At 40.7% G+C, this 27414-nt stretch overlaps 1 protein-coding gene across 1 annotated transcript; it reads right to left on the minus strand.

The window, feature by feature from the left end:
• Positions 1–8: 8 nt before the first annotated feature.
• Positions 9–26805, minus strand: MPHOSPH8 (M-phase phosphoprotein 8). The gene is made up of 14 exons (XM_055802861.1): positions 26751–26805; positions 24308–25041; positions 19331–19486; positions 17564–18415; positions 14024–14126; positions 12105–12230; positions 11930–12018; positions 10653–10793; positions 9729–9815; positions 7531–7685; positions 5351–5505; positions 3910–4037; positions 3156–3239; positions 9–2307 (listed from the first exon to the last, which is right to left on the minus strand). Exons 1-14 carry the CDS (start codon positions 26803–26805, stop codon positions 2266–2268), a joined length of 2907 nt encoding a protein of 968 aa, XP_055658836.1. The 3' UTR covers positions 9–2265.
• Positions 26806–27414: the final 609 nt, after the last annotated feature.

A 27414-nucleotide genomic window follows, 5' to 3' on the forward strand; every position in this document is an offset into this window, starting at 1 on the left:
AAACGAGCTTCAAACATTTTCACATGCTTTTTATTCATCTTCAGTATGGGTTCTGAATTTGTATCACCAGCTAGAAGACAAAGATGGCTGCAAAATCCATCCCTTAATAAAAGCATCATGAACACAAATTTTATCCCCATGTCCTGGAGGACTCCTCACTCTCTCCCAAATGCCTCAAGAAAAAAACCCACACTACCCCCAACAAAACAAACCCCCAAAATCAACAGCCTTTGACAAACTACTTGCTATGTCAACTCTTGGAGCATTACTAGACATTTCTCAATTAGACTGTGCAACAGTTTTTAAATAGCATCTAGATGATATGGACGTTAGTTCAAAAACCTTTTGTCCCCACCTTGAAGAGCTTGGACATTTACCACTGACATGCTGTACAGGGCGTACCACACATGCACTATACACGGTATGTGTACAGTGCAGGAGTAAACTGAGGAAGCTGTAGCCACGTAAGTGAAAACTGTCACTCCAACATAAGGAAACACCAATATCCTGTCCTTACTCATCTTTCAAGGTTATGCACAGTGACTAAAAAAAAAAACAAACACAATAATACAGCTACATGAGTCCCAAGTACTGGTATTGACATACCTGAGTCTCAGCCCGTCCTTTTCATGCATTTCAGGTGTTCACACTCAGCAAAATGAGGTATCTAACATATTTCAGAGAGGTGGAGGTGCCAAGTCTGTGCAAAACCCAGACTTGTTAACATCCCATCAATACTGTTTGCAAAAAAATAGGCAACTGTTCTAAATCAAAACAGAAATGAGTATGTCATGTTGCTGTTCTAGTTTTATATAGCTTAATGTGACATTCCACAAAATTGAAATGGTGTGCTTACTCATTTGGCATCTCTTAAATATGAAAGTTTTAAACTTTCAAGAACCAAAAATTAAACACTGGTTAATTGAACTTTATATTTAAAAAAGTCACAGTTCTTAAAAGGATACTTAATACAGCTGCACCCTTTTAATGGTGTGCACTCAAATACATTAACAATTTATCCACAATAGTTTTGCTAATAATATAGGCACATAGCGGCATGTAAACTACACATGGCAACCAGAACAGCAAAGGCACAATCTGGTTGGTTTGGTTGGGGTTTTTTTTTTTCCCTTTTTTTTTTTTCTTCTTTTCAAGATGTGGGTTAATATACAAAGAAAAATATTCTATACTTTGTGTGGAAGTATTACATTTGTATATCATAGCACAGGACCGTTAGAGAACTGTTGTCATCTGATAGAACAGGTCATTTAAATAATAATAATAATAATAAAAAAAGATAGCAGCTCTTTCCACTGAGGAACTGAATTTCTCCACTAAAGAACAATACGTGTTCTCATCCATCAGGTTGAGAACCTGAAATCTTCTGTGCATCTTCTTGTCTACAAAAAGCATTGCCTGCACATTTCAGGCAGTTACAAGTTTTCTGGTTTGCTATTTTCAGCTTGTATTTGTTTTCCCATATATCACTTGATTAAGAACTCAAAAATTAAGATGTGTTTAAAATATCAGTTTCTTCTCTAATACAAAAGTAGTTTTAAAACACCGATATAACTAGGAATCTGACTGTAGACCTCTGCGAATTGAGCCTATCGGATCTCTTTGTTCACGCCTGCAGACCTTACTGTGTTTGCCCAAAGGGAATCACTCCAAGTGCAACTGCTTTCTCATCGGGAGATGGATGGTAGCAGGAACAGTTTCAAACCAGAACACAGCCCTCAGTAAGTCAAGGTTAAACCTAATGCCGTGACTTCAAAGTGTAATTTCTGCCCACAGCTCCAAGAATATGACACTTCTGCATTTTACATAGAAATGTTACAGTTAGAGTCTAAGTAGAAAATTTTAGTTTACAAATGGAAAAGATCATTCTATTAAAAAAGACATTTCACGTAGTTACCTTAAATAGTTCTTATATGCACCATTCCACATTGTGGAAAAGCTGAAATATGCAGTCTGGACTCACATGTTAAAGAAAAACAGAATTATATGTATTGGCACAAATACTTACATCTACATCTGTACAAAGTAAAAAAAAGCTGACAACCCTGTCCCACCAGTGCAGTGTGTTCAACTGCTCTCCAACACATACCTTCCCATGTGACTGCCAACGAGTGACAGCGAGATGGGAACTTAAGTCTTAAGAGTGTGGTGCCAAAAAGTTCCAAACTGCTTTGTCAGTCTCTGAAGAGGAATCGGAAGTATATCCAAAGAAGTGTCAGGCCGCTCGATATGCTCGCAGCTGTGAGGTCACTGCAACTGCACTCTGTATGCTCCTATTAGCAGTTTTACCTGTAAAAGCAAACAAAGGTTTCACAGACAGATTGTGTAACTAATGTGTTAAACCCTTCTTCTAATGTAAGAACAGCATGAGAAAAAAAATAAAATTACAATCTGTGTTTAATAAAATCAGCTCATAGTAGCCCTACTGAAATACGAATGGCGTGTAAAAACACTCAAGCAGAATGCTGCTGCGTTAGGTGGTGGTTGAACAAGTTAGCCTCAAATCTGAACTAGACATACACACAGACTTCCATCTGAATAAGAGTTCAATTTTTTCCACTTTTAGTAAAAATGTACACAACAGAACATGTAAGAGTGTAAGTTTTAAATCTGAAGATCTACAACATTTACTGGTGCATCTCCCAAGGATAAAATGCTACCAGAACAGTATCTGTTACACATTTTGCAACACATAGTGGGACTGCTGCCCAAACCACCTGGAAAACACAACAGACTACACATACTACTTAAAAAACACCGCATATCCTACTAAATACCTCCAAGTTCTCCTAAACCCACAAGCAAAAACATCTGTAAGCCAAAAATAACTGATGCTCCCATGCATCTATCAGTCATTAAATTCACAATATAGATGGGGAAAATGTTTAGCTGTAACACTGCTTTATCCTGGTGCATTAATTACTCTGACTACAGCACAAAACTGTTTAATTATGACAGAATTAACACCCCTGGAAACATTCCAAAGTTCTGGCAGTGTCACAGGATGGAACTGGAATGAGGAGACAACGGGAAGTCCTTAGTGTTACATTTGCAACGTACAAATAGAAGCATTGAGACCACAGAAGAGTTACAGGTACAAATTAACAGGCACATTTAATTTTGAGAACATCGTGTACCTTGGCAGTAGGAGCTTCTGCCAACCGTATAAAAAGCTTGTTAAGGCCTGCAGTAGGGCTGAAGGAATAAATAAAGTGACTATCCTAAAAGGAAAAAGAAAATGGACAATGTTAATGGAAGGCATGTCTGAAAATGCTATGCGAGTGGACTAATAGAACGCAACATCTTCACTACGCATTTTTGAAGGAAAGCTGTGTACACTGCAAAGAACCTTTGGTGCAACCACAGCAAAAACATAAATTGTGCAGGGTGACACATTTAACAGATCTTTTAAAAAAAGAAGTTAATCATTAGACACACGAAGTATGTTGTTGAAACAAATATTTAAGAACCTACTTGGGCCAAAACTTTGAGAGGCTAGGTGAATTTGAGTAGTGAAACAGCTTTAAATTCAGAACTCTCACCTGCCTGCTCAAACCCTCAGTTCTGAGGTCACAGGTTGGAGGGGACCTGTCAAGGTCATCTGGTCCAATCCCTTGCTCAAGCAGAGCCACCCAGAAGCAGGCTGTTCAGCACTATGCCCCTGCCTTTTAAGTCCTAAATTTTTATGGAGTCTAGTACATGCAAGGTTTGTAGTTCTCTCCATATACAAAGAATTAAGTTTCATTCAAAAAACCCAACCCTATCATGATTAAAAAAAATGCTTCATCACAATACTCAACATCTAAATTAAGGCACTAAGGTTTCTCCAGTTGCTCCACAAAGACTTTAAAAAGCAGTTTTACAGTCAATCAGTTACATGAAAAGACTTACCAAAAATACAGGGAGCTGGAATTTGTCATTTAAAACCACAGCTTGTACACTGCATGGTCCACACAGCCGAGCAACGACTTCTTTACCAAAAAAGTTTGAATGGAAAACAAAGAGAAGAATTCCAGATCCTGAAAGGGAAGGCAATTCAGTCACATGAATTTAAAACAAGATCCATTATTTAGAACTGCATACACTGAACCTTTGAAGACAGGTAGGTACAAATAAGTATGTATATAGTATATATTAAATCCCAATGGAGTATCAAAGCAACATGCAGAAATCCAGTCTCCCAGATCCCAGCACAGAACACGACTGACTTGGTCAGTAAGTTAAGGTCAGAATTATTTCTGGAAGCAGCAATAATTTTATGCGGCTCTTAGAAAGGAAAGCAAAATGGCTACAGCAATTCTTGATGCAGTTCACCTCAGTGGTTTTAGGTTTACCTAAAAAAGAACTACAGTATTTAATGTGGTTTGGGTTGTCTGTTCTCTTGGTATGGACAGCTGAGCCCGGGCAATTTAAGATCTTTATGAACTACACTGAAATTCAATACGGAACAATCTTCAATACCACAAATGCCTCAGTTTAATACATAAATTTATGTAAGGTTTCTTAATTCTATAAAGGATACCTATAATAAAGAACTGGAAGACTTCTATCACAAATCTCAACCACCAGAACACCAGGCAGACACAACCACTTTCAATCTTAGTTTAAGTAGTATTTCATAGTCACATTAATTTATTACTTTGAGAAAAATCACTATCAATAGATATTTCCCTGATACTCTCAAAAGGTGAATAAAAACGTCTCAATTCAGCCACGTATCAGAGATTATTCTTTCAGGAATCCAGGTACTAAAGAAACATTCCTAAGTACCTTGGGAATTTGATTCCCAGCTTTGTCAAAGGGTCTGTGGGCAAAACAGCGTTGACTGATGCTGGCTTCTTTTTTGCAGTATTTCTAGACTGCATTTGTATCCTGACAACGCTATGACCATCCTCCAACACTCCAGTGTGCTGGGTACCGTCTACAAGACAAGATGATCCACTGAGACTTGCAGAGTATGCTCTTCGATTAATATTTTTCAAAATTATAATTCTAAGGTAAACCATGCCTTTTCTGTAATTCCTGTCAATTAGCTAATATAACCATATAACTTTGAGAACAGGAACCACAAACAGAAGAAAGAATTGGTATATATAGCAATAAAAACTTTAAAAAATAAATACATGCAAACCCCATTCATAACGCATCACGATACTGCTGCTTTCCCTATGCTCCATAATCGGAGCATCTTTAATGTAATGTATGGCAACAAGTAATACAAAAATAATTTTGCATAGCAAAGACTTAAAAAGCAGTTTCTAAATATACTGTTCTACTTAAAAAAAAAAAAAAAAAATCCCCAAAAGACCCACCACAACAACAAACCCCCTACCTTCTGGCACATTTTGTGGAGGTTTATAGTTAAAATCCGTAGAAAAGTCTGGCCCTTCACAGAGACGATGACATGCAATTGGGAAGACTGGCTCCAGCAAAGCAAGACGCGCTTCGAAGTAATCCCTGATGGTATCTTCTGCTACCCTTGAGAGCCTAAAAGACCAAACAAGTGAGGCCTCTGCTTCACACAGTAAAATTACTTTATCAGACACAGACTCAGTGAGTGCAGACACAAAAAAGGATGTTTTGGATTCCCAATTTTCAGGAGTGAACGCCCTCATCACTAGCGTTTATGCATACATGAACCCCAGGTCCCAATACTTCATTAATAAAACATTTGATCAGCGATCTGTTTGTGAAATACATCTATCGGGTCCACAAAATTAAAAAGCTGAGATAAATGCCACTGCAGCAGATTAAAAAAAAATTTCAACTAACCATGTATTTTTGAAGGCTCTTTATGTGAAAAAGATGTCCCCAAAATATCAATAGGTACCTAGTGGCCAAACAGAAACATACAACCCCTACCCCAGCACGGCTGATTTACAACATACAAATAAACAAGTCAGTCACTGTATAATTTAACTGGTAATACAACTGGAAATAGGCAGTTCCCAGTCAAACCCTACTAATAATGCAGTGAAGAAGTATCAACACTACCATTAAATAGCCCCATTGGGGTTTCTTGTTTGTTTTCTGGGTTGGGAAGGTGGGGATTTAATTTAAGCAAGCAGCCCAGCCTTCAAAGAGAGACCACATTAACCAACAGTATTTGGCACCTTTACAAGTGGGTTACTAAGTAATCCTCTTCAGAAAACTGTTTTGACACAAACGGGTTTTAAATGCTTTTGCAAGGCAAAAGGCCCAATTCTCCCAGCTTTATAGCTTTTCCAGCTGTTAGAGCACACTATCCCTCCATGCTAGCTGAGACTACCATCTGCAGAACCTACAACTTAAGTGTTTCATCAGAAAAAACCCATGAGAATTGCCATGCCAAAGCAACCCTGGAAGCCCATCTAGCCTTGTTTCCAGATGCTAGACAAAGTGGTATTAAATACAGGAAATTAAACAGTTGTCTTTTTTTGATTCACTGTCCTAGTTTCCAGCAATCTGATTTAGAGGCATCCAAAACCAAAGGCTGCAGCCAAATCGCACCTCTCCTATCTACTTTGCCCTTTCTAAAATCCCAAGCATTTGTGTCAACAGCATTCTGCACCATGATCCATAATTCAGTTTTTCTGTGCAAACATACTCCTTCATTTCAACCCTATCACTAAATCATTGAACAGGATGGCCTGCAGAACCTGTCTCATGGCTTTGGATTATTTTCTTTTGTTTTATTTTAATTTTTGACCTTTCAATCTGTCCCAAGGTGATGTGTATCACCTCCCTCAGTGTATCCTCAGAAGCTAGTCCCCATGTCTGATCACCTTAACTTTTTCTTTTTGCTTCATCTGTTTTTGAAACAAGGTAACTGAATCGTCGGTTACAATTGTCTATCCTGGTATCTTAACTATCAATATTCCTCCAAAATTCTATTTAAAGAGCTTGCTCCTTCTCTTTATGTTTGTCTCCATTTAACATCCATACTCATCGGCTCAGTCAGTATACTTTTACATGACCGTATGACACGAGCACTTCATGTACCACACAGACTGCACTGCTCTTCGGTCATTCTGTTGCACCATGAAGACTTATTTCCATCATTTACTGGCATAAAAGCTTTACCCTGGCACTCAGCTCACAGCTGACATTTAAGGGTCAACAACACTGTAACTATCTGCACTGACTTTTCATGGTGTTTTTGTTTGGTGTTCTTCTGTTTGATTCTCATTTTTTAATGCTTTTTAGCAAGGTATTTTATCTGGCATGCCCCAGTAAGAGTTTACATTCAACTGCCCAGGGCTTAACACTTTTTAGTTGTCCTGATTGCAGTATTTCTAGTTTAAGCGATCTTTCATTTCTAGTAATTCCACTTTCCTCCTTTCCATCTTTTTACTCACATGTTTAAGCAAGCATCTGCTAATTCTGTCAGCTCACATAATTTGAATTTTACAGGATTTATTAGTTTTCTGCCCAAATCAGATGTTTTCTTTCCTGAAATCTCCCCCTCTTCCCCTTGACTTAAACCAAAATTATGACACAGTATTGCAAACTTCACCAGAACAGTTTACTCACGTTTCCAAATGACTCTTGAGCTGCTCATACACCAGTACATTATTACACTGTTTAGCAAAATGCAGCGCGCTGTTCTGATGCTTTGACAAAATGTTACAGTCTGCTCCGCTTTCAATCATAAGCCGCACTATATCAGAATTCCCTCTTTTACAAGCCTGTGCAGAAAGGGAGAAGATGGAAGGATGGACAACAATGACAAAACCCCCATTAGAACAGAGCGTAACATTGGAGTAAGCAGAATTATAGAAATTAATTAAAATCCAAAATTAGTTCTAATTCAGAAAACAAGGTATTTGCCCTGTGAATGCTAACATAACTAGAAACTCAGGATAACACTCCATAAATATTGTATCTTTACCCAGGCAACACGACACACCTGACCCCACAGAAGCAGCTTCACTCAGGATTACCAAGTGGACTTAATTAGAAAAAAATAAACAAACAGATAAAACAAACTCCCTAAGTTCTATAAAAACATCTAATCTGCTGGAGTTCAGTACTGGTAAACTTTCTTGCAATTGTTTACCTGAATAAATGGGTTTCTGCAGAAGCATTCAGAATTACTTCAGTGACCAAGTGTCTGTTTCTAGGAATTTCAGTTCAAATGGTACTTCAGGTGTGTAGTAAATTAACAGATTTTGCCCTAATTATTGTTTAGCTATGTTAGACAGTCACTAACTTAGTAACTAACATCATCTGCCCATCTAGTGATAGACATCACTAACACTAACATCAACTGCCGAAGTGTACAAGGCTGTTCAATGTTACTCGCAGGAAGAATTTCAGGGTATGTCAGCCGAAGAGTTGGCAAAAGCACCACAAAGACTAAAATCTTTACTTTGAAGAATGCACACACAGGCTCTCGGTTGCATGTTTTCAAACGCTTCATTCACACAAATTAGGGAAAGGCCCAAGAGATAGAAATTTACATCTTCATGAGGCCTTTCAGAAGTGAAATTCTCAAATTTATCTCAGCTCTGAACTTTGATCTGTGCTTTCAATCCATAATCTTTCATAAATAAATAAATCCACCTGCCCTTCCCCCAAACAAAAACCCCACAAAAATCACACACACCTCAGGGAAAGGAGTAAGTGCAAAGACTTTTTTTTAAAAAAAAAAATATCTCTTTTACAAAGCATGATCCAACTCCTAAGGTTAAGTAAGAGCGACTAGATAAACACATTTATGTTTATCCATACATGGCCAAACTTGTTCCAGTAAGTTACTGGAAATGAAGCCCCTATTCTTTGTATCTACACAGCAAACACCCAGAATAAGACACTGTAGGCTGCCAATTAGAAAGTATGTACAGCTGTGCACCAAACACTAATAAAAGCCTTAAAAACAATGGAAGGTCAAAACTGAGGTTCATGGAGGCAGCCAAATTGTGAGGACATTTTGGACTGAACTGGCTGAGGAAACCACAAGGGTGTTACCATTTTCTTTACAGAAAATGTGAATTTCCAACATCTGTTGAACCTTCCAGAAGATAGAAGAGAAATAATACCACATTGTCTTGGACACAGAAACTTTTGTAACCTCTTCTGTGAACAAACTGCCTATGTATAAATACAGCAAGTTTACCAGGAAGAGGAACTTTGGTGAAATTATTTGATACTGAAAAAAAAATTTTAAAGAGGAGCACAGGCGCTTTTAAATGTCTTAAAATTTTCCCATTACAATAAAATTAATAATAATAATAATATAAAAATAAGTTAACAACTTCCTGGGGGTGGGGGGAGGTAGAAGAAGTACACAACAGGCAGTGGGAAGGAGACTGCAAACCAGTTATTTAATTTCTGGCCTGCCATGAAACAGCAGAAGTCAATCACAGCAAGTGAAGATCTAGCAAGACAATCAGCCAAGTGAAAGATACTATTTTCTGGAATTTTTCTCTTCCTGCTGACAACCAGTTATCTCAGTTTTAAGACCACATCTGCATTTCTTTAAGCCAAAAAATGGAAGAGAACGATGAGCCACATTTAGCACTCCATGCTGATGCCTCTGCATTTATTGTTTAGATATAACACTACATGTCTTAAAATGGATTAAAACACTGCCTAGAATAAAGAGTAGCATTTTTATTTCAAATATAGTACATGTTCCCTAAATCGACCTTACAAATATGCTTTTACGTTTTACTAGTTTGCCAAAAGTATTCACTATTAAACCACGGCAGGACAAACATTGAATTTACCTTCATTAAAGCAGTTTCACCACTGCTCTGCTGCATGTTCACATATGCCCCAGCTTCCAGGAGAATAGCTACTGTTGTTAGGAAGTTCTGGAAGAAAAAAAAAAAAAAAAAAAAATAAAAAATCAAATCAACACAAAACCACAAGACAAGTAAATAGAAAATATTCTGGTTTTGTTTCAGAACTTAAAGTGATGTTTATTTAAAATCCATCAGTAAAATCCAAAGCATGAGGCATGACACAACACTGCGCTCTCCCATGGCTAATGAAGAGCAATTCAGACTCAGGCAAGTAGATAGCCACGAGTCTTCACAAGTCTTACTTTTTCCTAAATCTTGCAGTAGTGAATACCACAGGAAGAAAACTATGTTTGCATTAATCAACAAACTGGAACCAAGCTCCCTTTTGGCCTTATATCTACTGTACATGGGAAAACAAATAAACCAACTTGAACAGAAGACTGCACCCATGAAACATCCTCTAACTTGCTAGTCTAGTTGGTCTTAGTTTGAGAAGGGCTTGCACCGTCTCCATCTCCCAACTCTCAAATAGTAAACCATGCTTAATCAGAGATTTGCTCTCTAAGTCTCCCATGTTTGCATCCTGTGTAGCCAGAGATCCTAAGCAATTCTAACACAGGAAACCAGGAAACTTTAGCCCCTACGACAGACAAATTCAGAGACATCCTTTGTCTCCACTTTCCCTCTCGGCAGCAGCTCTATGATATTCTCTACTCAGGGCAGGGTTTGTGATCAGAATTTATCTACAACACAGTAACCACAGCTGCTGACATTAGGCAGATAAGGTCACCCTGCTAAATTTGCTAACTACTTTTTAGGCATCATCCAAAGGAACGGAATTGTGTACCACTCTTAAACATGAGTAAGACAACCAAGAACCACAAACATGACAATAACCAAGCCAACCTTTTCAGCTGCATGTATCAATGCAGTTGTTCCATTTTTCTGTCTACCATTAACTTTAGCTCCTTTCCTGATTAGGACACGGAGAAGGTCATCATGCCCACCGGCAGCAGCAAGCATTACTAGGGTCATGCCACTGGAGTCCTGCAACAAGAATCATTGCTATTAAAAAAAATCAAAATAAATAATGTTTTAAAAAATCAAATACTTCAAGATAAACCAAAGCCGCAAGACAAAAATTGCAAATGAGTCTACAGGTTTCATAAAGATTCCCCCCCTCCAACAAAATTCACACGTAGACGGCTGCCAGACACCAATAAACTATCGCCTCCCACTTCTGTCCACAGGACCCACCCTCTGAACTCCATAATCTGCAAAATCTCTAACATTCCAAGGACCAAAACAAGAAGCATGAAAAACAGAATGAGCCAGGAAGAAAGGCAGCAAGCTATCTGAGGATGAGGAAGACAGCAAGGCAGTGGAAAAAGACATCAGCAGCCACTGGAAGAAAACCACAACGGCTCAAATTAGTTGCTACCACAACACTGCTTTTAAGTTTTATCAAAGTATGAAGAGACTTCTGTGAGTGGTCTGTCTCCTCATTCATTCCTGCGTTTTCCAGCAGACACTACAATTCAAAAAACACATGCCTGCCTCAGGAGTTGATTTGGCATCTTTTCTGCTACACTACAGAAGTCTTGGCATAATACATAGTTCTCAAAATGCTATATAATACAACTACACAAGGTAACCAGTGAAACACTGATATCAGACTGCAATCCTCAAAAATGGAACTACAGTACTATTTAACAGGAAAATAGAACCTTGACAGAAAAAACAGTAAGAACACAGCTGATGAAGAACTGGCAGAAAATACTGATCACAGAGAGACGTGGTCCCAGTCTGTCAAACACAACATTCAAATATTTTTTTTTCCATGTATACGTGTTTTACAAAGTTCAGCCACTTGGCCTGACGGGTATAATCATTCCTCATACCACGTAAAGTTCTACATTTAATATTCAGTTAAATCCAGTGGGCAAACCTGTTGCAAATCCAGCTACTGGGATGCTTCATACAGACTTGATTTTTCCTTTGGAAGAAACTGGGTGACAAATACCGAAGCCTCAAATTCTATACTCGCTTTTCTTACCCTGTGCTTTTTTCCCCATGGCGAGACAGAAATCTGCTACTAGCCAGACAGAAAAACTTTTCTAACAATCCAAATTTGTACTCTTCCCTCCTGCCCCCCTCCGGTACTTCTATTGCAGAGGAATTACCTCTTGATCCAGATTATATTCCTCCTTTGAAGAAAGTGCCATCTTTACTGTCATATAATCTCCACTTTTAACAGCATCCCTCAGGAGAGCTAGAAAATAAATTCAATGCAGTTACAGAATATTTCACTTTGAAACACCAGCTAAGAAATGTCCCTTCCTCCCAGCAACTACTCACTACTTGATATCGGTTCTGTTAACACATGATTCTCATCTTCTCCATCAAGATGCTTCTGAAAGTCCTCTAGCGTCAGCCATTCTAACTGCATGTCCATACCCAAACTCAAGACTTGTTGCTTGCCATCTATCATGTATTGGATTTCATGGAAGAAAAAAAAACATGAAATAAGTTACAAATTCCCAAACCATTTATTGCTTGCCATTGCTTCAATGATCAGTAGCTTAAGATACTACTTCTCATTCATTACTCTGGAAGCCAGTGTGGAACGGTTCCAAATAATGAAGGCTACATTACAAACAGACATAAAATGCTTTTACTTGAAACAAACTGCTTATTTGTTGTAATAAATTAGGCTGAAGTGGTAAGAGATGGTGAACACTCCATTACTGTAATAGCAGAAACACACTGGAAACACACTGAAAAATTGTCAGTTTCAAAAGAAAACATTTTCAACCTCCTGTGGAGACAAGAACTGGAGCACTAAAAGACACAAGAAGGAATGGAGAAAATGCTAACTGCCAGTGCTCAACTCTCCCCTGCATCGCTGCTCACCGGAGTTCTCCATTTGACACACATTCACTACTTCTCGATCACCTTCTGTATCCATGTAAGTCCATGTGCCTGTTTAGCCTCTTATGTTCTTCCTTCCCTTGTACACCTTGCTGTCTTTTTATTTTAATTCTTCTGTGAATTTATACTCTAGCAAAGATTCTTCTCTTCTGCAGTTATTCTCAGAATACTCACTTTTTTCTTCTGAAACCACGTTAAACAAGTCAAATGCACTTTTGATGTCTTTAAAGCCTAGAACATTAAGACAGTTATCAAGAGTGACTACCTGAGCCACTAAAGACTATTACATAACAAAGTTTGAGTGACCAGGGTCCACTCAGAAAAAGTCTGTTCTCTTTCCATAAGTTAATCATTGCTGACACGTAGGAGCAACCTTAACAACGTAAGTGAAAACTCGGGGAGAGTTAGTTCACCTCCAGCCACCCTGGCAAGTCTGAGTTCTAACTGCCTTCAACACGGTACATTCTTCTTTTTAAGAAAGACAGTTCAGAATTATGCATAAATTACTACTTTGAAAATATGGTGCAGTATCTGTGATGAACAAAGGATACATGTTGTGTAAGGGATAATTAAGCATCCTGTTACTAATTTTCTTATGCACTGTAAGTATCTACGGTACTTTAAGCGAAAGATGTTTCTCCAGCAACAGCTGTTTGAAGCTTCACAGCTCCTCCTATAACCGTTCATGATTATCAAAGGTGGAGTTACCTAGTTCTCCTCAGTTCATCCTCATCATAGTAGTGCGGGAATTTATTCTGATTAAAATCATCTGGAATTTTACTGAGATCAAAAGTGGCAACATTAATACTCCATTATATTATTACGAACAGAAATACAACCTAGACATTTTTCTTCATGTACCAAATCATCCAGTTCTGGTGGTATTTTAAGGGTCGTAGAATATAAGTCATCATCGTGGCTAAAGCAAGAAGCAAGAAGTTTGTCTGATGGGAACCTCTACTGGTTTTTTTTTAAACACATATTCATAGTATCATCAGAACACTTCTGGAAATAGCCAGTAGTTGGATGAATTCCTCTAAAGGTTACTGTAAACATGCCACAGAAGCATAGCTGGCAATATTAAACGAAAAAGGGCAAGACCTTGACTTGTCTACAAAAACATTAGATACATCCCTTCCATGCTTCATACACGAAACTACTTACAGCACTGTCATGAAGCATAAATTAACAAAGCCATATAAACAGTAGTTTTGCTTCATAAAAAAAGAGCAAAAATTTTTGTTTCTGGTATGTGCTACAAAACTATACAACACCGCTCTTGTAGAAGTGAGAGGACAATGTCCTGAAGGGTCTTTCCCTTCCCTCCTTTAAGAGTTAACACTTACTTTTTAGGCCCTTCTGTTCTTTTCTGCTCTTTTCTTCTTTTTCAGACTCTTTTTTTTGAGATTTTTCTTTTGTTTCAGTTTTCTTTACTTCTTTCTCTTGATTCTGAAAACAAAGATCAAATTCAAGTGGTACAGAAAAAAAACGGAAAATAAACTCCTTTCACCACTCTAACGATAAAAAGTATTTAAAATTGTTACTACTGAAACCTGTATACAACAGACTTGTGGACATTCTTAAGAAAAGAATTAAACAGGTGAGTCAGGAGTTAAGTATGGAAGAAGCCTTCACAGAAAAGAGATACTCTTTCCGAAATAAAACAACTTCAGATTTTTACTGCATCCCAGCCACGCAAGGTGCTTTAAGTTATGAGGTGCAGTTATGCCAAAAATGAGCATTTTGAAGGAAATTCAAAATTATGAACTTTTCATTCCTTCCAAATATTGAACCTGAACAGAATGTAATTATTTCCAAGTATTTAACACCTTTGTAGCACCATATTCAAACCAGTTATTATAGCACTGACTTGAACCTTAACTGAGAAAACTAAGCATTTGTATACAGAAAGTTCCAAGTTTTCTGACTCACACATACAGAACATTATGGCAACAGTCACTTGTGAAAAACATGCTCAGAAAAATCTACCCAAACCTACAGAGAAGACTGAGCTTAGCAATATCACAGAAGAAATTTACGGTAGATGTAGCCACATGATCAAATTCACCAAAATAGAAATCAGCTGCCTCCACCAAAGGTTGCCTTTCTCCTCCTGTAACCCTCTCTCCATTCAGCCTGCAAATTCAAAACTCCAGAGTTAGGTGGGACAGGGCTCCTTGGCGTGGCTTTGTATCAGTCCCCAACACTACCCTGGTACATGGACTAACACTGGCTTTCTGAAAAACTGCCCTAAAAGAAATCCCTACAAGAACTACAGACTGGATTTATCATTAAATGCTACTGTTTCTTTTGACATCAGAAACACCAAATGAATCCATTTTAATTGAAGTTTATCAATTGTTAGCAGAGTGGAAACATTTAATCTTTCTCACCCACTCTTCCTTCCAGCCAAAACCTCAGCTTTTGACCACTGACATGATGAACTAGTAGCACAGACAGCTGTTAATCCTGGCAGAAGCCCACTATTTAGGAGGAGACTTTGTCACTTACTAAAGGGATTACCAGATAACTTGCTACGCAGAGAGGCTGTTGAAATCAGTACTCCTGAATACCGATCAGATGCACAACATACACTGCACATTTGGTTTTGGAGGTAAATCAAATGGAGTACTGGAGTGCTGTGTCCAGCGCTGGGCTCCCCAGTTCAAGAGAGACAGGGAACTACTGGAGAGGGCCCAGCGGAGGGCTGCAAAGCTGATGAGGGGACTGGAGCATCTCCCTTATGGGGAAAGGCTGAGAGAGCTGGGCCTGGTTAGCCTGGGGAAGACCAAGAGGGATCTTACCCATGCACACAAATATCTTAAGGGCAAGTGTCAAGAGGATGGGACCAGGCTCTTCTCAGTAGTGCCCAGTGACAGGACAAGGGGCAACGGGCAAAACTGCAACACAAGAAGTTCCACCTGAATATGAGGAAGAACTTCTTTACCTTGAGGGTGACAAAGCACTGGAACATGCCTAGAGAGGTTTGTGGAGTCTCCTTCTCTGGTGACACCTAAAACCCACCTGGACACAACTGTGCAACCAGCTCTAGGTGACCCTGCTTTAGCAGAGGGGCTGGACTAGATGATCTGCAGAGATCCCTTCCAACCCCAACCATTCTGTGATTCTGTGAAAGAATGGCTCAGTATGCAAACTGACTACAAAAAGAGAACACTGCATTAAATGACGTGACAGTGTTCGGTAATCAGAACTACACAAGGAAATATACGTAGCTGAAACATACACAATGATTTTATTTGAAAAGAAACATCTGCTCGGGCCAACAATTTAGTGAAGCCAAAAAAGCTCCAGAGCTCTCCACACCAAGCCCACTCATATAGTAAGTCCACAGCTGCTCCGGAGAGGAACTAACCAGTTACATAAAACATTGTTTAAGCCTCCTAGACTAAAAAAACAAAAGAGCAGAATGCCTTCCTTGGCACATGATCTTCCATGAGAAAGGCATGCAGATAACTTATTGAGAGTGCTGGCTGAACAATCATAAGCAAACCAACTTTCACCTGCTGTTGATTTCCTCACGTTTCAGGTGACAGAATTTTTATACTGCTGGTAAAGACCAGAATTCCAAATATTTTATCTGATTATCACCACTGATGTCTCTGTCTTAGGAATGTTACAGCCTCAAACTATGAGAAAATACTTGAGTAGTAATATGCCACATCATTTCAGTTAAATAACGTTTTGAAACTGGGCTATGCATCAGAGTAACTGCTTAACCTAATTTCCTAGAGTTTTCACCACCAAGCTCCTGCAAAAACACCATTTCATGTAGCTCTGCTCAGATTATGCCATGTAATTGTCTACCCCAAAATCAACTTCCTTATGTTTAAGGTGGCATACTCTCTATGTACAACAATCTTAAGCAGAGGACCCCACCTAAACCCACCAAGGAAACTTCTCACCATGGACTTACAGCCTCCAAAAAAGTGGGATATAATCCAGTAAGTATCAAGGTGTTTCGGCTGTAATCCTGTTACAAATCAGAAAGGGGGTTCTCTGAGCAGCCACAGTTTTATGAACTGCAAACTGTATTAGAACAGTCTGAAGCAGCTGAAAGAAATTATATTCTCAGAAACATTTCAAGAATATTGTTTTATTTTGCCTTTTTTTAATTTTACCTTTACCATCTTGCTTTTCTTAAAACACTACTACATTAAATAAGTAAAAATAAATATTCCAGTATTTGCTTAGCCCATTTCTTAGAACATGTACAGCATCTGTAATTAATATAAAAACATGTCCACAAAACTAAGCATTTTCTGTAAGCATCCCAGAAACTCTAACAAGACAAGCCAGCTGCCCAGTTATCTGGAAGACTTGTGTTCAGAAGCCATTTCAGCATTCCAATTCTCAGGTAGGTGCTAATGCACATAAGGTATAACGGAGTCGCTGGCTTTTGAGACATCAAGTGTGTGTTTTAGCTCAAAAGTGCACTTCATTGTGCAGTGTTGGATGGAAAGTGGCTCAAGACTGAATGCCTTATTACACAACCAGAAAAGTGTCAAATTGAGGCAACTGTTAAAGGTAGAGAAACAAAGCTAAAAATGACAGCGTGCTTAGCAAAACCAATAAATTTCATTCTAAGTAAGTACACATAACAAACAGGAGAAATCCATACTTTCACATTTAAAGACACCCTTCTCTCCTAAAGCGTTCCCTCTTTCATAGTGTTCTGAATCCAGAAGATTTTCAGTCTCTCCCATATATTGTGCATTGGGCCTTTCTTTAGCTTCATCCAGCTCAATTACTTCCCAATTAGAGTTTTCCTCTTTACCATCATGAACAGTAGCCTTTTGAGATATCTGTACCTCAAAGATATTTGATTTAATCCCCAGCCCTCACCCCAACACCTTAACATTGCTCACCTCCCCAGCTGAATCGGCAGACTTGTGCCCTCTTTCATCAGCGGTCAATTTCAAACGCTTCAGTACTGGTGAAGGAGCAGGTGACACTTTCTCCAACTCTCCCGGTACCATTTTTACTTTTTCTTGACCTTTCTGCTTTTTGTGCAGGCTTTTCTTCTCTAAGTAGTTATCTTGAGTTTCCACTTTTCTACCTTCCTCTTTATAATCTTCAACTTTCTCAATTTTTTTCTTTTTTCTTTTAACCTTAGCATCAATACTATCATCTTCATTACTCGCTGATCCATCAAGATGTCTGTCAGCAATGGAATTTTTTTCAGCAATTTCTTGTTCCAGTCTCTCTTCTCCACTTACTACCTTCTGCTTCTCATCTTTATTTTCGAAATTTAAGTCTGAACTTTCATTATCAGTTCCTTGAAAAAATACATCATCTAGAGTACTGGATTCGGAGTCAAACTGAACATCTCCATGCTTCTCCTTCCGTGATTTTTTGTTTTCTTTATAATCTTCTTCAGATTTAATTTTTAAATCTTTAACTTCTCCCTTCTTCTTCTTGATTTCTTTAGTATCTTCCTTCCTTTGCTTCTTTGGCTCCTTTGAATCCTCCTTGGCTTCTAAAGTCCTTTTTTTTGGTTTTGAATCTAAACCCAAAGTATCTGAGGAATTCTCACACTCTGTTCTGGGTTTGTCTTTGAGTTTTGCAGACTTAGACTTCTTCTTCTTCAGATCATCTGGACTTCTATCCTCTCCATCTTTTGACTTCTTTTTCTTCTTTGGTGAAACATCACCTTTTGTTTCGCTTTGCCAGTCACTGTCAGACTCTGCTTCAAATACATCATCATTTAGAGATAGTTTCTAAAAGGCAGGGGGGAAAAAAAATAAGATATCTTTCCCCGTTACACTGTATTACTTTGGTGTAAACTATACAAAAACAGTAGTGGTGGTGCTTGGGGAAAGTAAATTTTTAAACACTTCATAATCTTTTAATCACTGCAAACGTCACTCCTCATTGCCAAATCGTACAATTTGTAAATGCAATTCTAGCTCACTTACCTAAATTACATTACTAACTGCTTGGACGAGAATCAATACATAGACAAGTCATTTAAACCACTGAGACATCCAACAACCAGATTACAGAACAGAACTAAATCTGCACTATTTCACATCGAAAACAATTAACCTGATTTGGTAAAGTTTACCTATAGGTTTCCCAGAAGCAGAGCACCAGTTTTCAAAAAACATTCTTATGCTTAATTTTCAAAATTGACTGAGCAGTTAATAAAGAAGATTAAAAGCCATATGCTGCCTTCCTGCAATTAATTTTTCTGTACTCCCATGTTTAACGGTTAACATGCAAAAATTCACTCATCTGCTAGACAAAGCAGGAGGGTGAAAAGTTAAGCAGTACACAACTTCACTGACAAGACAGTATGCACGTGGGCAGGGAAAGGGCGTTGTTTACGTTGCCAAAGGCAAAAATGACTGCACATAATTTATGTAATGTCTATAACATCATTAAAAAGCTGAAAGAAAGTTTACATGTATTCAGAGTCTACAAGCAAACTTGTCAATTAACAAAAAAATCCCTAACCAGAGAGCAGCAACACTATTCAGTTTCTTATGAAACAAAAAACATTTTCGGATCAGAGATTCTTTTAAGTTTTCTTAATTCCATATCCAAAATGTCTTCCCTTCTCCCTCCACCCATTAGCAAAGCCTAGACAGGGAGTATGTCTTCAGTGTCAGACACTGGAAAGTGAAACACACCTGTACGTCTTTTTTAATAGGTTTAGGCTTATTGTCCACTATTTTTTTTCTAAATTCGAGCAGCACTTCTTTGCAGTCTTCCAAATGAACCTCTGGTTCCCATGTATCATCATCAGAGGTATATCCTTTCCACCGTACTTTGTAGAGAATTTTACCCTGTAAGAAAAAACCCAACATTCAATATAATACAGCACAGTATTGCATCATCTACTCAATTCTTGGGGATCTCAGTGGATATATCCTTTTGTGTATATATAAATGAATATAACTGGAGTTCAATCCAATGTTGACCTAAGAATTCCCACAATTATTTCCATCTGCATCACATAGTCAACTAAAGTTGCTTGTAAAATGTTTCAGTAGTTGGAGTGGTTTTATCCAAAATATTTGTAATATCTAAAATTTGTTCAGAACCACAGTTACAATGTACAAATCATAAATTCTCAGTCATTTTACTGAAATGGATTTTCTGACAGTTATGAAAATTTTCTTGGTAAAGTTCTAATACTTCCTCTACCAAAACATCAAGCTTGAATTGCTTCTACTTGCTGAAGAAGTTCACATAAAACCTTAAGATTTAATGCATTAACACCATTCCCCTAGTCTCATATTGGAATTCAAAACTTATGTTAGATCTGTAATCAAGGCCATTTTTGATAAACTGAAATACTAACAATTAGGGGAAAAAAAAAACCAAAACAAACCATCAATCGGATCAAATTAAGCCTGGATAAAATCTGGGTGTGTGTGTCTCAGTGAGTTAGTTGCAAAGATGTTGTTAACAGATTATGTATGAAAGCCTTAGAACAATCATGTCAACGGCATTTAACTTCACCACAGGATGAAATTACACCTTTTAGTCTCTAGCTTTTTTTCACTAGATTAGTTTTTTACCATTAAAACTACAAAATAAACAACCTTTCCACCAAATTATCTCTTGCCTTTCTCCTAAGCAAATTAAGTACTCTGAATCCTTATGTTTCTCAAGATAAGACTCCTTTTCTTGCTGAGAGGCAAGGCTTATTAGCTCGGACGCAGCATGTTGCTGTTAGAGCCAGACAAGTGGCAGCTCAGGGCCTCCTGGACCAAGCTTAACTGAAAAAGAGACATGTCCTATGAAATCAATGCAGCTACCTTTATCTGTTAAATCCACGGCGTCTTTAAATAGATGTATGACAAAAGTTAGCATCAAACCTAAGAAAATCCACTACCCAGATAAAAAAGCTAATGAAGCAATGTAGCCATCCCTGAACTTCTACTAAAAAAAAAAAAAGTATTAGCAAATGTATTAAGAAAAGCATGTTCCTTTGGAGAGGTAAAATAATAGCGTCTTACACTGCTAACCAGGCCTGAAGAAGGAAAGCTTCAAAACAGATGCCATTTGACACTTACTATTTAAATGTATTTATATCTCTAAATTTACACTTTTGCCTGAGCACCATTAACCTTTGGCCAAGTGTATATATATATATACACCATTAAACTTTAGCAATCAACTCCACTGACAATCTTCTATATTTTGCTTCACAGACATAAAAACAAATAGCTTATATTCAGATCCATTAATATAATACTTCTCTTATAATTTAGCTTAACCATACACTCTTGATTTAGGAATTAAGTTTTCAAAATTCTGTTCACCTAAGGGGACTACTCATTAAATAAATGACAAGTAACTTTCCTATTACAGTCACAGAATAATTTATGTAAGGGACCTCCGCAATTAGTAAGTAAAATGCCCTGCTTAAAGCAGGTCCAAATAGATCAGGCTGCTTAGATGTGCTGGACTGCTGCCCAGTTAAGTGTATCTATTCAGACTGCCCTGCATTCCAGCTTGTGTCTGCTGCCTCACTCATCCTTTCACTGTGCACCTCTGAGAAGAACCTGACTGTCCTCTCTACACCCTCCCATTAAGTAGATATAGCTGCCCCTATGATCGCCCCCGATCCTTCTCTTCTTAAGGCAGAGTAAACCCAGCTCACTCAGCCTCCTGTGCTCCAGCTCCTTAAAGTGCTTCCATAACCTAGCGAACTCCAGTACGTCCACTTCTCCTCTGTCCTGGGGAGCTCAGAACTTGATGCAGTGCTCCAGATGCATCTCAGCAGTACGGAGAAGCAGCATCTCCCTCTACCTGCTGGCTACATCCGTGGATGCTTGCTAGCCTTCTTTACTGTAAGAAGTGCTGACTCATGTTCAACTTGCTTGCCTGTGGGGACTCCAAGCTCCTTTCCCACAAGACTCCTTCCTCCCAACTAGCCTCTCACCTTTCTGGTGGCACAGTTTTATGTCAGTTGAGATACAGGACTCCAGTTAGCTGCAGAGCGACTTGTTACACCCTTGTAACTCAGGTACAAAACAAATTAGAAGTCCTTTTTTAATTAATTGAGAAAGCTGGATAAAAAAAATGTATGCAAATGTAAGACTATTTGGCTGCTGAATGATTCTACATGCAGTATGCCAAGTGATACAAAAATGCAGCTTAAGTGAAGGCTGATTGATCACCATACTAAAGATAAATACACACCTCACACTTTTACTCAACATTGTTGTTTCTTTCCTCTGTATCACTTACAAATAATAGCAAACTTCCAAGCATTTTTATACTGCTGTAGCTTCTACAAGAACTAGTGATGGCTAGAACCAATTCCTGTGGAAATGATTTGTCATTAAAGAACACTGCCCATGTCATTAAAGAACAGAATTAAGGTTACTCGTTTCCACTGGGGAATGTCACGATTGCACTGGAGCCTGCTGTTGTAGTGTAACTGTGGTACAGCATGAAAGGCTTTCTAGATACACTGAGAGGAAACATTTCCAAACTTTTATTGCTTGTTCTCTTAAATAGGACATGTTAACATTTCATGTATCAGCAGCTCTTAGCTTCCCAGCCCAATCCCATCCCAGGAATGCTGTCTCTCATGCTACCACTACTAGCAGCTCCAGCAACATCACGACTGCAAATCAAAGGAGCTTCTCTGTGTGGTGCTTTCCAGTTCTGCTTCTGCAGCTGTGACACAGGAACACACTGACTGGCCTTATGATGTGCTGGTGTTCTGATGTCAACTGGATAGAGTTCATTTTCTTTTCAGTAGCTAATGCAGTACCGCGGGGTTTTTTTGTGAGAACAAGGTTGATAACACACTGATGTTTTTAGTTGTTGCTAGGTAATGTTTATACTAAGTCAAGGACTTTTCAGCTTCTCCGGCCTTGCCGGGAGAGGGCTGGAATGCCACAAAAAACTGGGACACAGCCAGGACAACTGACCCTAACTAGCCAAAGAGGTATTCCCAACCACAGGATGTCATGCTCAGTGAGTGAGCGAGCAAGCAACTGTGTGGTACTTAGCTACCAGTTGGGGTTAAACCAAGACAGCTGGACAGTGGCAGACTTGATGTATCTGCTTCGACTTTGTATCAGACCTGGGAATCTGCAAGCTGGGAACAGCTAGTGTGAAGCAGATTACATAAAATACACTCCTCTGAATATAACATACCACTTTTCCCAGCCATTTCAGAATTTAAGATTGGGTGCAAGTATCTGGCTTGCCTATTTCTGAAGCACAGGAGCATGGCCCCCACCAAAGAGCCATGGAAAGGTGTCTGGGTGCAAGTGGACTCCTCGCTACAAAGCTACAACCAACACACAGCGGGTAAGGCACATGCATACGCTAAAGCTAACTGCACTGACCCAGCCTGGAAACATCAAGCACAACCGCTGCCGGGCAGGCTGCTTGGAGGAGGGTGCTTAACACACCTTTGTAAGAGACGGTACTCGATGTATTCCGGGGTACTCTTACAAGTCTATGGAATGGTATGACTCCCTCTGCTCCACCACTATACAGGTTATTTTAGGTTCCATCACGGGGGTGAGGGGAGAAAATCAGCCCTCTTGTTTTCAAGCCTGACTTATTATTTTGACCAACCCTGCATACTGGTAAAGCTATAAATACTGTGTTACCTTGAAAGTGTAATATTCTTCAACCATCAAGATATTTCAGCCAAGGTACAACCTAATCATGATAGTAACACAAATATCTAAGAAATTCTTCATCTGAAGGTTGTCCAACCCAAGGGTTTCAAAACCCTGATGTTTTACGCTATTTCTACACTATCATGTACCTCACTGAAACCTCAAATAAACCCCAAAAATTAGTTAAAACAACTTTCAAACACAAAATCATTAAAAAAAAAAAGCAGTGCATTACTTATGCGCTGCATTTGAGGTTTAGGAAAATCTAGAACTTCAACCAGTCTAGGCTGCTTTCAAAGAAAGAAGGTATGAGATTTGTGTCTAAACAAAGATCACTACTGCTAGTTATGTTAATTGAAAAAGTTCCTTTTATTCTAAGAGGTCTTATTCACACATTTTATATGCCAGTAAACATAATTCACTTGAAACCACCTCCATGTTCCCCATTACAGTCAATCCTGCCCATTTCTGCAAACACTTTATATCAAAACACTACTGCAGGTCAGCCCTAACAGCAGAGTGGTTTAACAATGCAGACAAAAAAAAACCCAAACGCCAACTTAACAAAGATATTCCAGATTAAGTCTCTTTAGTCAAAACTCTTAAGATCCAAGAGTTCCCTTTCAAAGCTGCCCGCAACGTATTTTAAATTACGGTTACAACGGACCTGTATCCGCAGGGTTCTCGCCCCGGTGCGACAGACGGCGGAGGAGGCTCTGCCCGAGCTGCCCGCACCGCCTGCGCGCCCAGGCTGCGAGGGAACGGCCCGGCCCGGGCCCGCCCCGCCGCCAGCGCCCGGCCCGGGCCCGCCGCGCACCTCCGCAGCGAGCGGGGCGAAACCCGAGCCCCGGCAGCCACCGCCGGCCCCAGCAGGGCTGCCCGCCAGCCCCGCCGCCGCACGGCCGGCAGCCTCCCCGCAGGCCCTGCCGCCGCCACATCGCCCGGGGGACCCCGCCGCCGCCCCGGGAGAGCGGCCCGGGTCGCCGCCGCCTGCCAGCGCGTCCTCACCCCCTCGGTCTTCACGTCAAGGATCTTCTCCACCTCGAACACGTCCTCGTCCTCCTCCTCCTCGTCCTCCTCCTCCTCCTCGCTCTCGCCGCCGGCTGCCGCCAGCGCGCCCGCCGCCTTACCAGCCTCGCTACTGTCTCCCTCCCCATCCCCCGCCGCGGCCGCCGTCTCCTCCTCTTCCTCCGCCCCCTCCAGCCTGGCCGCCGCCGCCGCCTCAGCCCCGCTCCCGGCCGCCGCCGCCGCCATTTTGGGCCGAATTTCAAACGACAACGGTGAAAAGCGGCTGCGACATCCACCGCCGGGCGAGGAGGCAGCGAGGCGGCGGCCCGGCCAATCGGCGTCCCGCCAGCCCGTGACGCACAGGGGCGGGGCCCCGAGCCCGGAGGCCTTCGGGCCCTCAGCGCGGTGGCCCGCGGCAGCCAATGGGCAGGGCCGGCGGGAGGCCCCGGTGGGGCTGGCGTGGGGGGCGGCCGCTCGCCCGGGACCGCGGGCTCCCGCCGGATCTTCGCGCCCCGCAGGCGGGGGCGGGGCTCGCCAGGGGCGGGCTGCCTGCCGGGGCGGGCCGCCTGCCGGCGGGAGCGGTGAGTCCGGCGGCCGAGCGACGGCCGGAGCTGCCTGTCTGCGTGTGGCGGCGGCGGCCCCTCCCCCGAAAGCGAGGCCGAGGGGCCCCCCACGATGGCCCGCCGCTGGCGGCAGCCCGGCGGCACCCAGGGCCCAAAGGCGCCTTCGCGCCGCTCACTTTTCCGCCAGGGCCGGGGCTCCCCGGGTGGGCCCGGCTCAGCCACACAGCGAGGCCGAGCGGGCGCAGGCCCCCGTGCGAAGGTGTTTGCTCTCAGTTTTCGGGGAAACGCACAAGATGCCCCCGGGTACCTCCGGGGAATGGAGCTTCTCACCGGCAAAATGGATCCTTTTAAATGTCGTGGTATTTTGCCTGTTAAAAAAAAAATAAATAATCGCCTGTAGGCAAGCATGGCTTTTTTTTTATGTAATGCGCGGGAGAAAAAAAGCCACTCTTGTAAGAGAAAGCAAATAAACCACACCCTGTTCGCTTACTCAGCTGCCTTTGCTAGAGCCGCTGGGCTAACGTGGCACAGCAACGGCTCCTTAAAGCGCACACACGGCTGGAACCCAACTCCAGCTTTACCGTGAATATACACTTTCCATACAGACCTGTGTGGGATGTGCTGTTGCAACAGTGAAAATGCCAACCTATTTGAATAGTAGATTCATTCATATTTTTGCCAGCACTGATACAGTGGAAAAAACCCTAAAACTCTGCTGGGGACAGAAACTGCATTGGTAACAGAAACGTTAACGCCTGAGAAAGAAGCAAGGGCAGGAGCTTAGCACTTAGCCCTTCGAGAAGGGACCGTACCTACACAAATGGCCCCCACCCCAAAGAAGGTGGATTCCCCCACCCGGGGATCATGCTGCTATAGGTTAAAAACAGCCTGGTATTAGCTTGACATGTTTAGAGTGGACAATAAGGAAGGACTCTTCATTAGCTAGCAGATGTTTTAAGATAGAAACTAAATAACAAAGACTGCTAATGTATGTATGGGAAGATAAAGAAGAACTTTAGGTAACTGCCCAAGAAGATGAAAAGTACATCTTGAAGAGGCACCAGAGGGAGGAGATTCTGAATGTTCGGTTATGTATATGCATGACTTTGTATAATAAATATCGGACTGCTTGTTGAAACGGTGTGCAAGTTAGGAGGAGCAATCCCTCTTGCACCCGGCGCCTCCATAAACATACCTGCTTTGTAACTGTCCTCAAGTTGTAGAGTTCAGTTCCACACATCAGCACTTACCTTCTGAGGTAACTCTAGTAATGCAGCAACTGACCATACAAAGACTTCATGGCAGATTTATAAGCTGGTTTACTGTTGTCTGCACTAGGGAGTCTTTCTAGTTCTGAACAAACTCCTAGCTCTTCTCAAATAGAAAGTGTGGTACAAATCTTTCCTTTGTATTTTTACTAAAGAGAGCCAGTATCTTACATCAAAACAAGGATTCAGAGCACCTTAGAAACAGAAGGACCTCAGGATATCCCTCTTAGCAACCTCCTCTACAGGATCAAGTGTATCTACTGATCTGAAGAATCAGTCAGCAATATGCAGGCGAGCGGAGGTTATCTTTATTCGGCAGTGCTGGGTGCATGGGGGATCGCTCCACCAAAGTCACGTGCCCCGAGGCGACTTTTCAGTCCCCCCCTTTATACAAGCTACTCATACCTAGTCACTAGTTTCCCAAGAAATTGTTTACATATTCATTACAATTCTGAGAATTCATTTACATATCTCGTGCCTGCGCAGTGTCCGTGAGGAGTTGTCTCTACGCAGACTCTATTCCTTAGCAGCCATGTTTGAAGTCTCCATCTTTGCCACGTTGCATGTACGACAGGAATCTAAGACAAAATGTCCCTTCTCAAGATAACCAACCCAAGGACTTAGCAGTCTGTACATCCATCATGTGGCAATAAGGGTCCTTGGACATTTCCCGACTTTTAACTAAACATAGGTGCATCATCCTTTAGATAAGTGGTACAGCATTCACTATTCACTACTCCATCCTCAGCAGTTTGCTTAAATTCTCATGAAAACATCTATGAAAGGGATTCCACAGTTCTCTTTAGCAACCTCTTACAACACTTTTCTATTACTGCTGGGGAGCACTCTCTGCTAGGGCTGTGTAACACATTACTTCGGGTGGCTGTGCAATCTCCTGCTGCGGAGTATTTTCAGTGGTTGGACAAACAAACACAGAGGATGTTCTGTCCGCACTTGATCCTGCCTCAGTGGAAACAATTGTCCTAAGTCTGTTAACTATGTTTCCTCAGGTCACAAAGTACACAAGTGTGATTCTGTGCAGTTCCTTCATTTAGAAGAGAGATTGTGTTCATTCAAACACTTGTGAAAAGCACAGTTAAGTTAGATCACTCTAGCCTGGTTTTGTTACTAGGCTTCAGTGTTTGGTCAGGTATAAAATAAAACTAATCAGTTAGTTTATCATCAGAATAAAGTAAGAATACAGCGTAACTGCAAGGGAAAAAAAAGAGAACTCCTTCCTCCTAACAGAACTGATATATGTATTCACAAGTGGACC

This window comes from Falco peregrinus, chromosome 4 (assembly GCF_023634155.1).
Source record: "Falco peregrinus isolate bFalPer1 chromosome 4, bFalPer1.pri, whole genome shotgun sequence".
Lineage (NCBI taxonomy): Eukaryota > Metazoa > Chordata > Aves > Falconiformes > Falconidae > Falco > Falco peregrinus.

What these genes read in the sequence shown, in the direction of transcription:
- MPHOSPH8 (XM_055802861.1), bottom strand. Translation starts at nt 26,805, where the DNA reads ATGTCCAAGGACCCTTATTGCCACATGATGGATGTACAGACTGCTAAG. An exon ending in TCCACAAAATGTGCCAGAAG is followed by an intron (nt 4,038 to 5,350) that starts GTAGGGGGTTTG and finishes CTTCCCTTTCAG; the next exon opens with GATCTGGAATTCTTCTCTTT. An exon ending in TCCAGCTCCCTGTATTTTTG is followed by an intron (nt 3,240 to 3,909) that starts GTAAGTCTTTTC and finishes TTTTCCTTTTAG; the next exon opens with GATAGTCACTTTATTTATTC.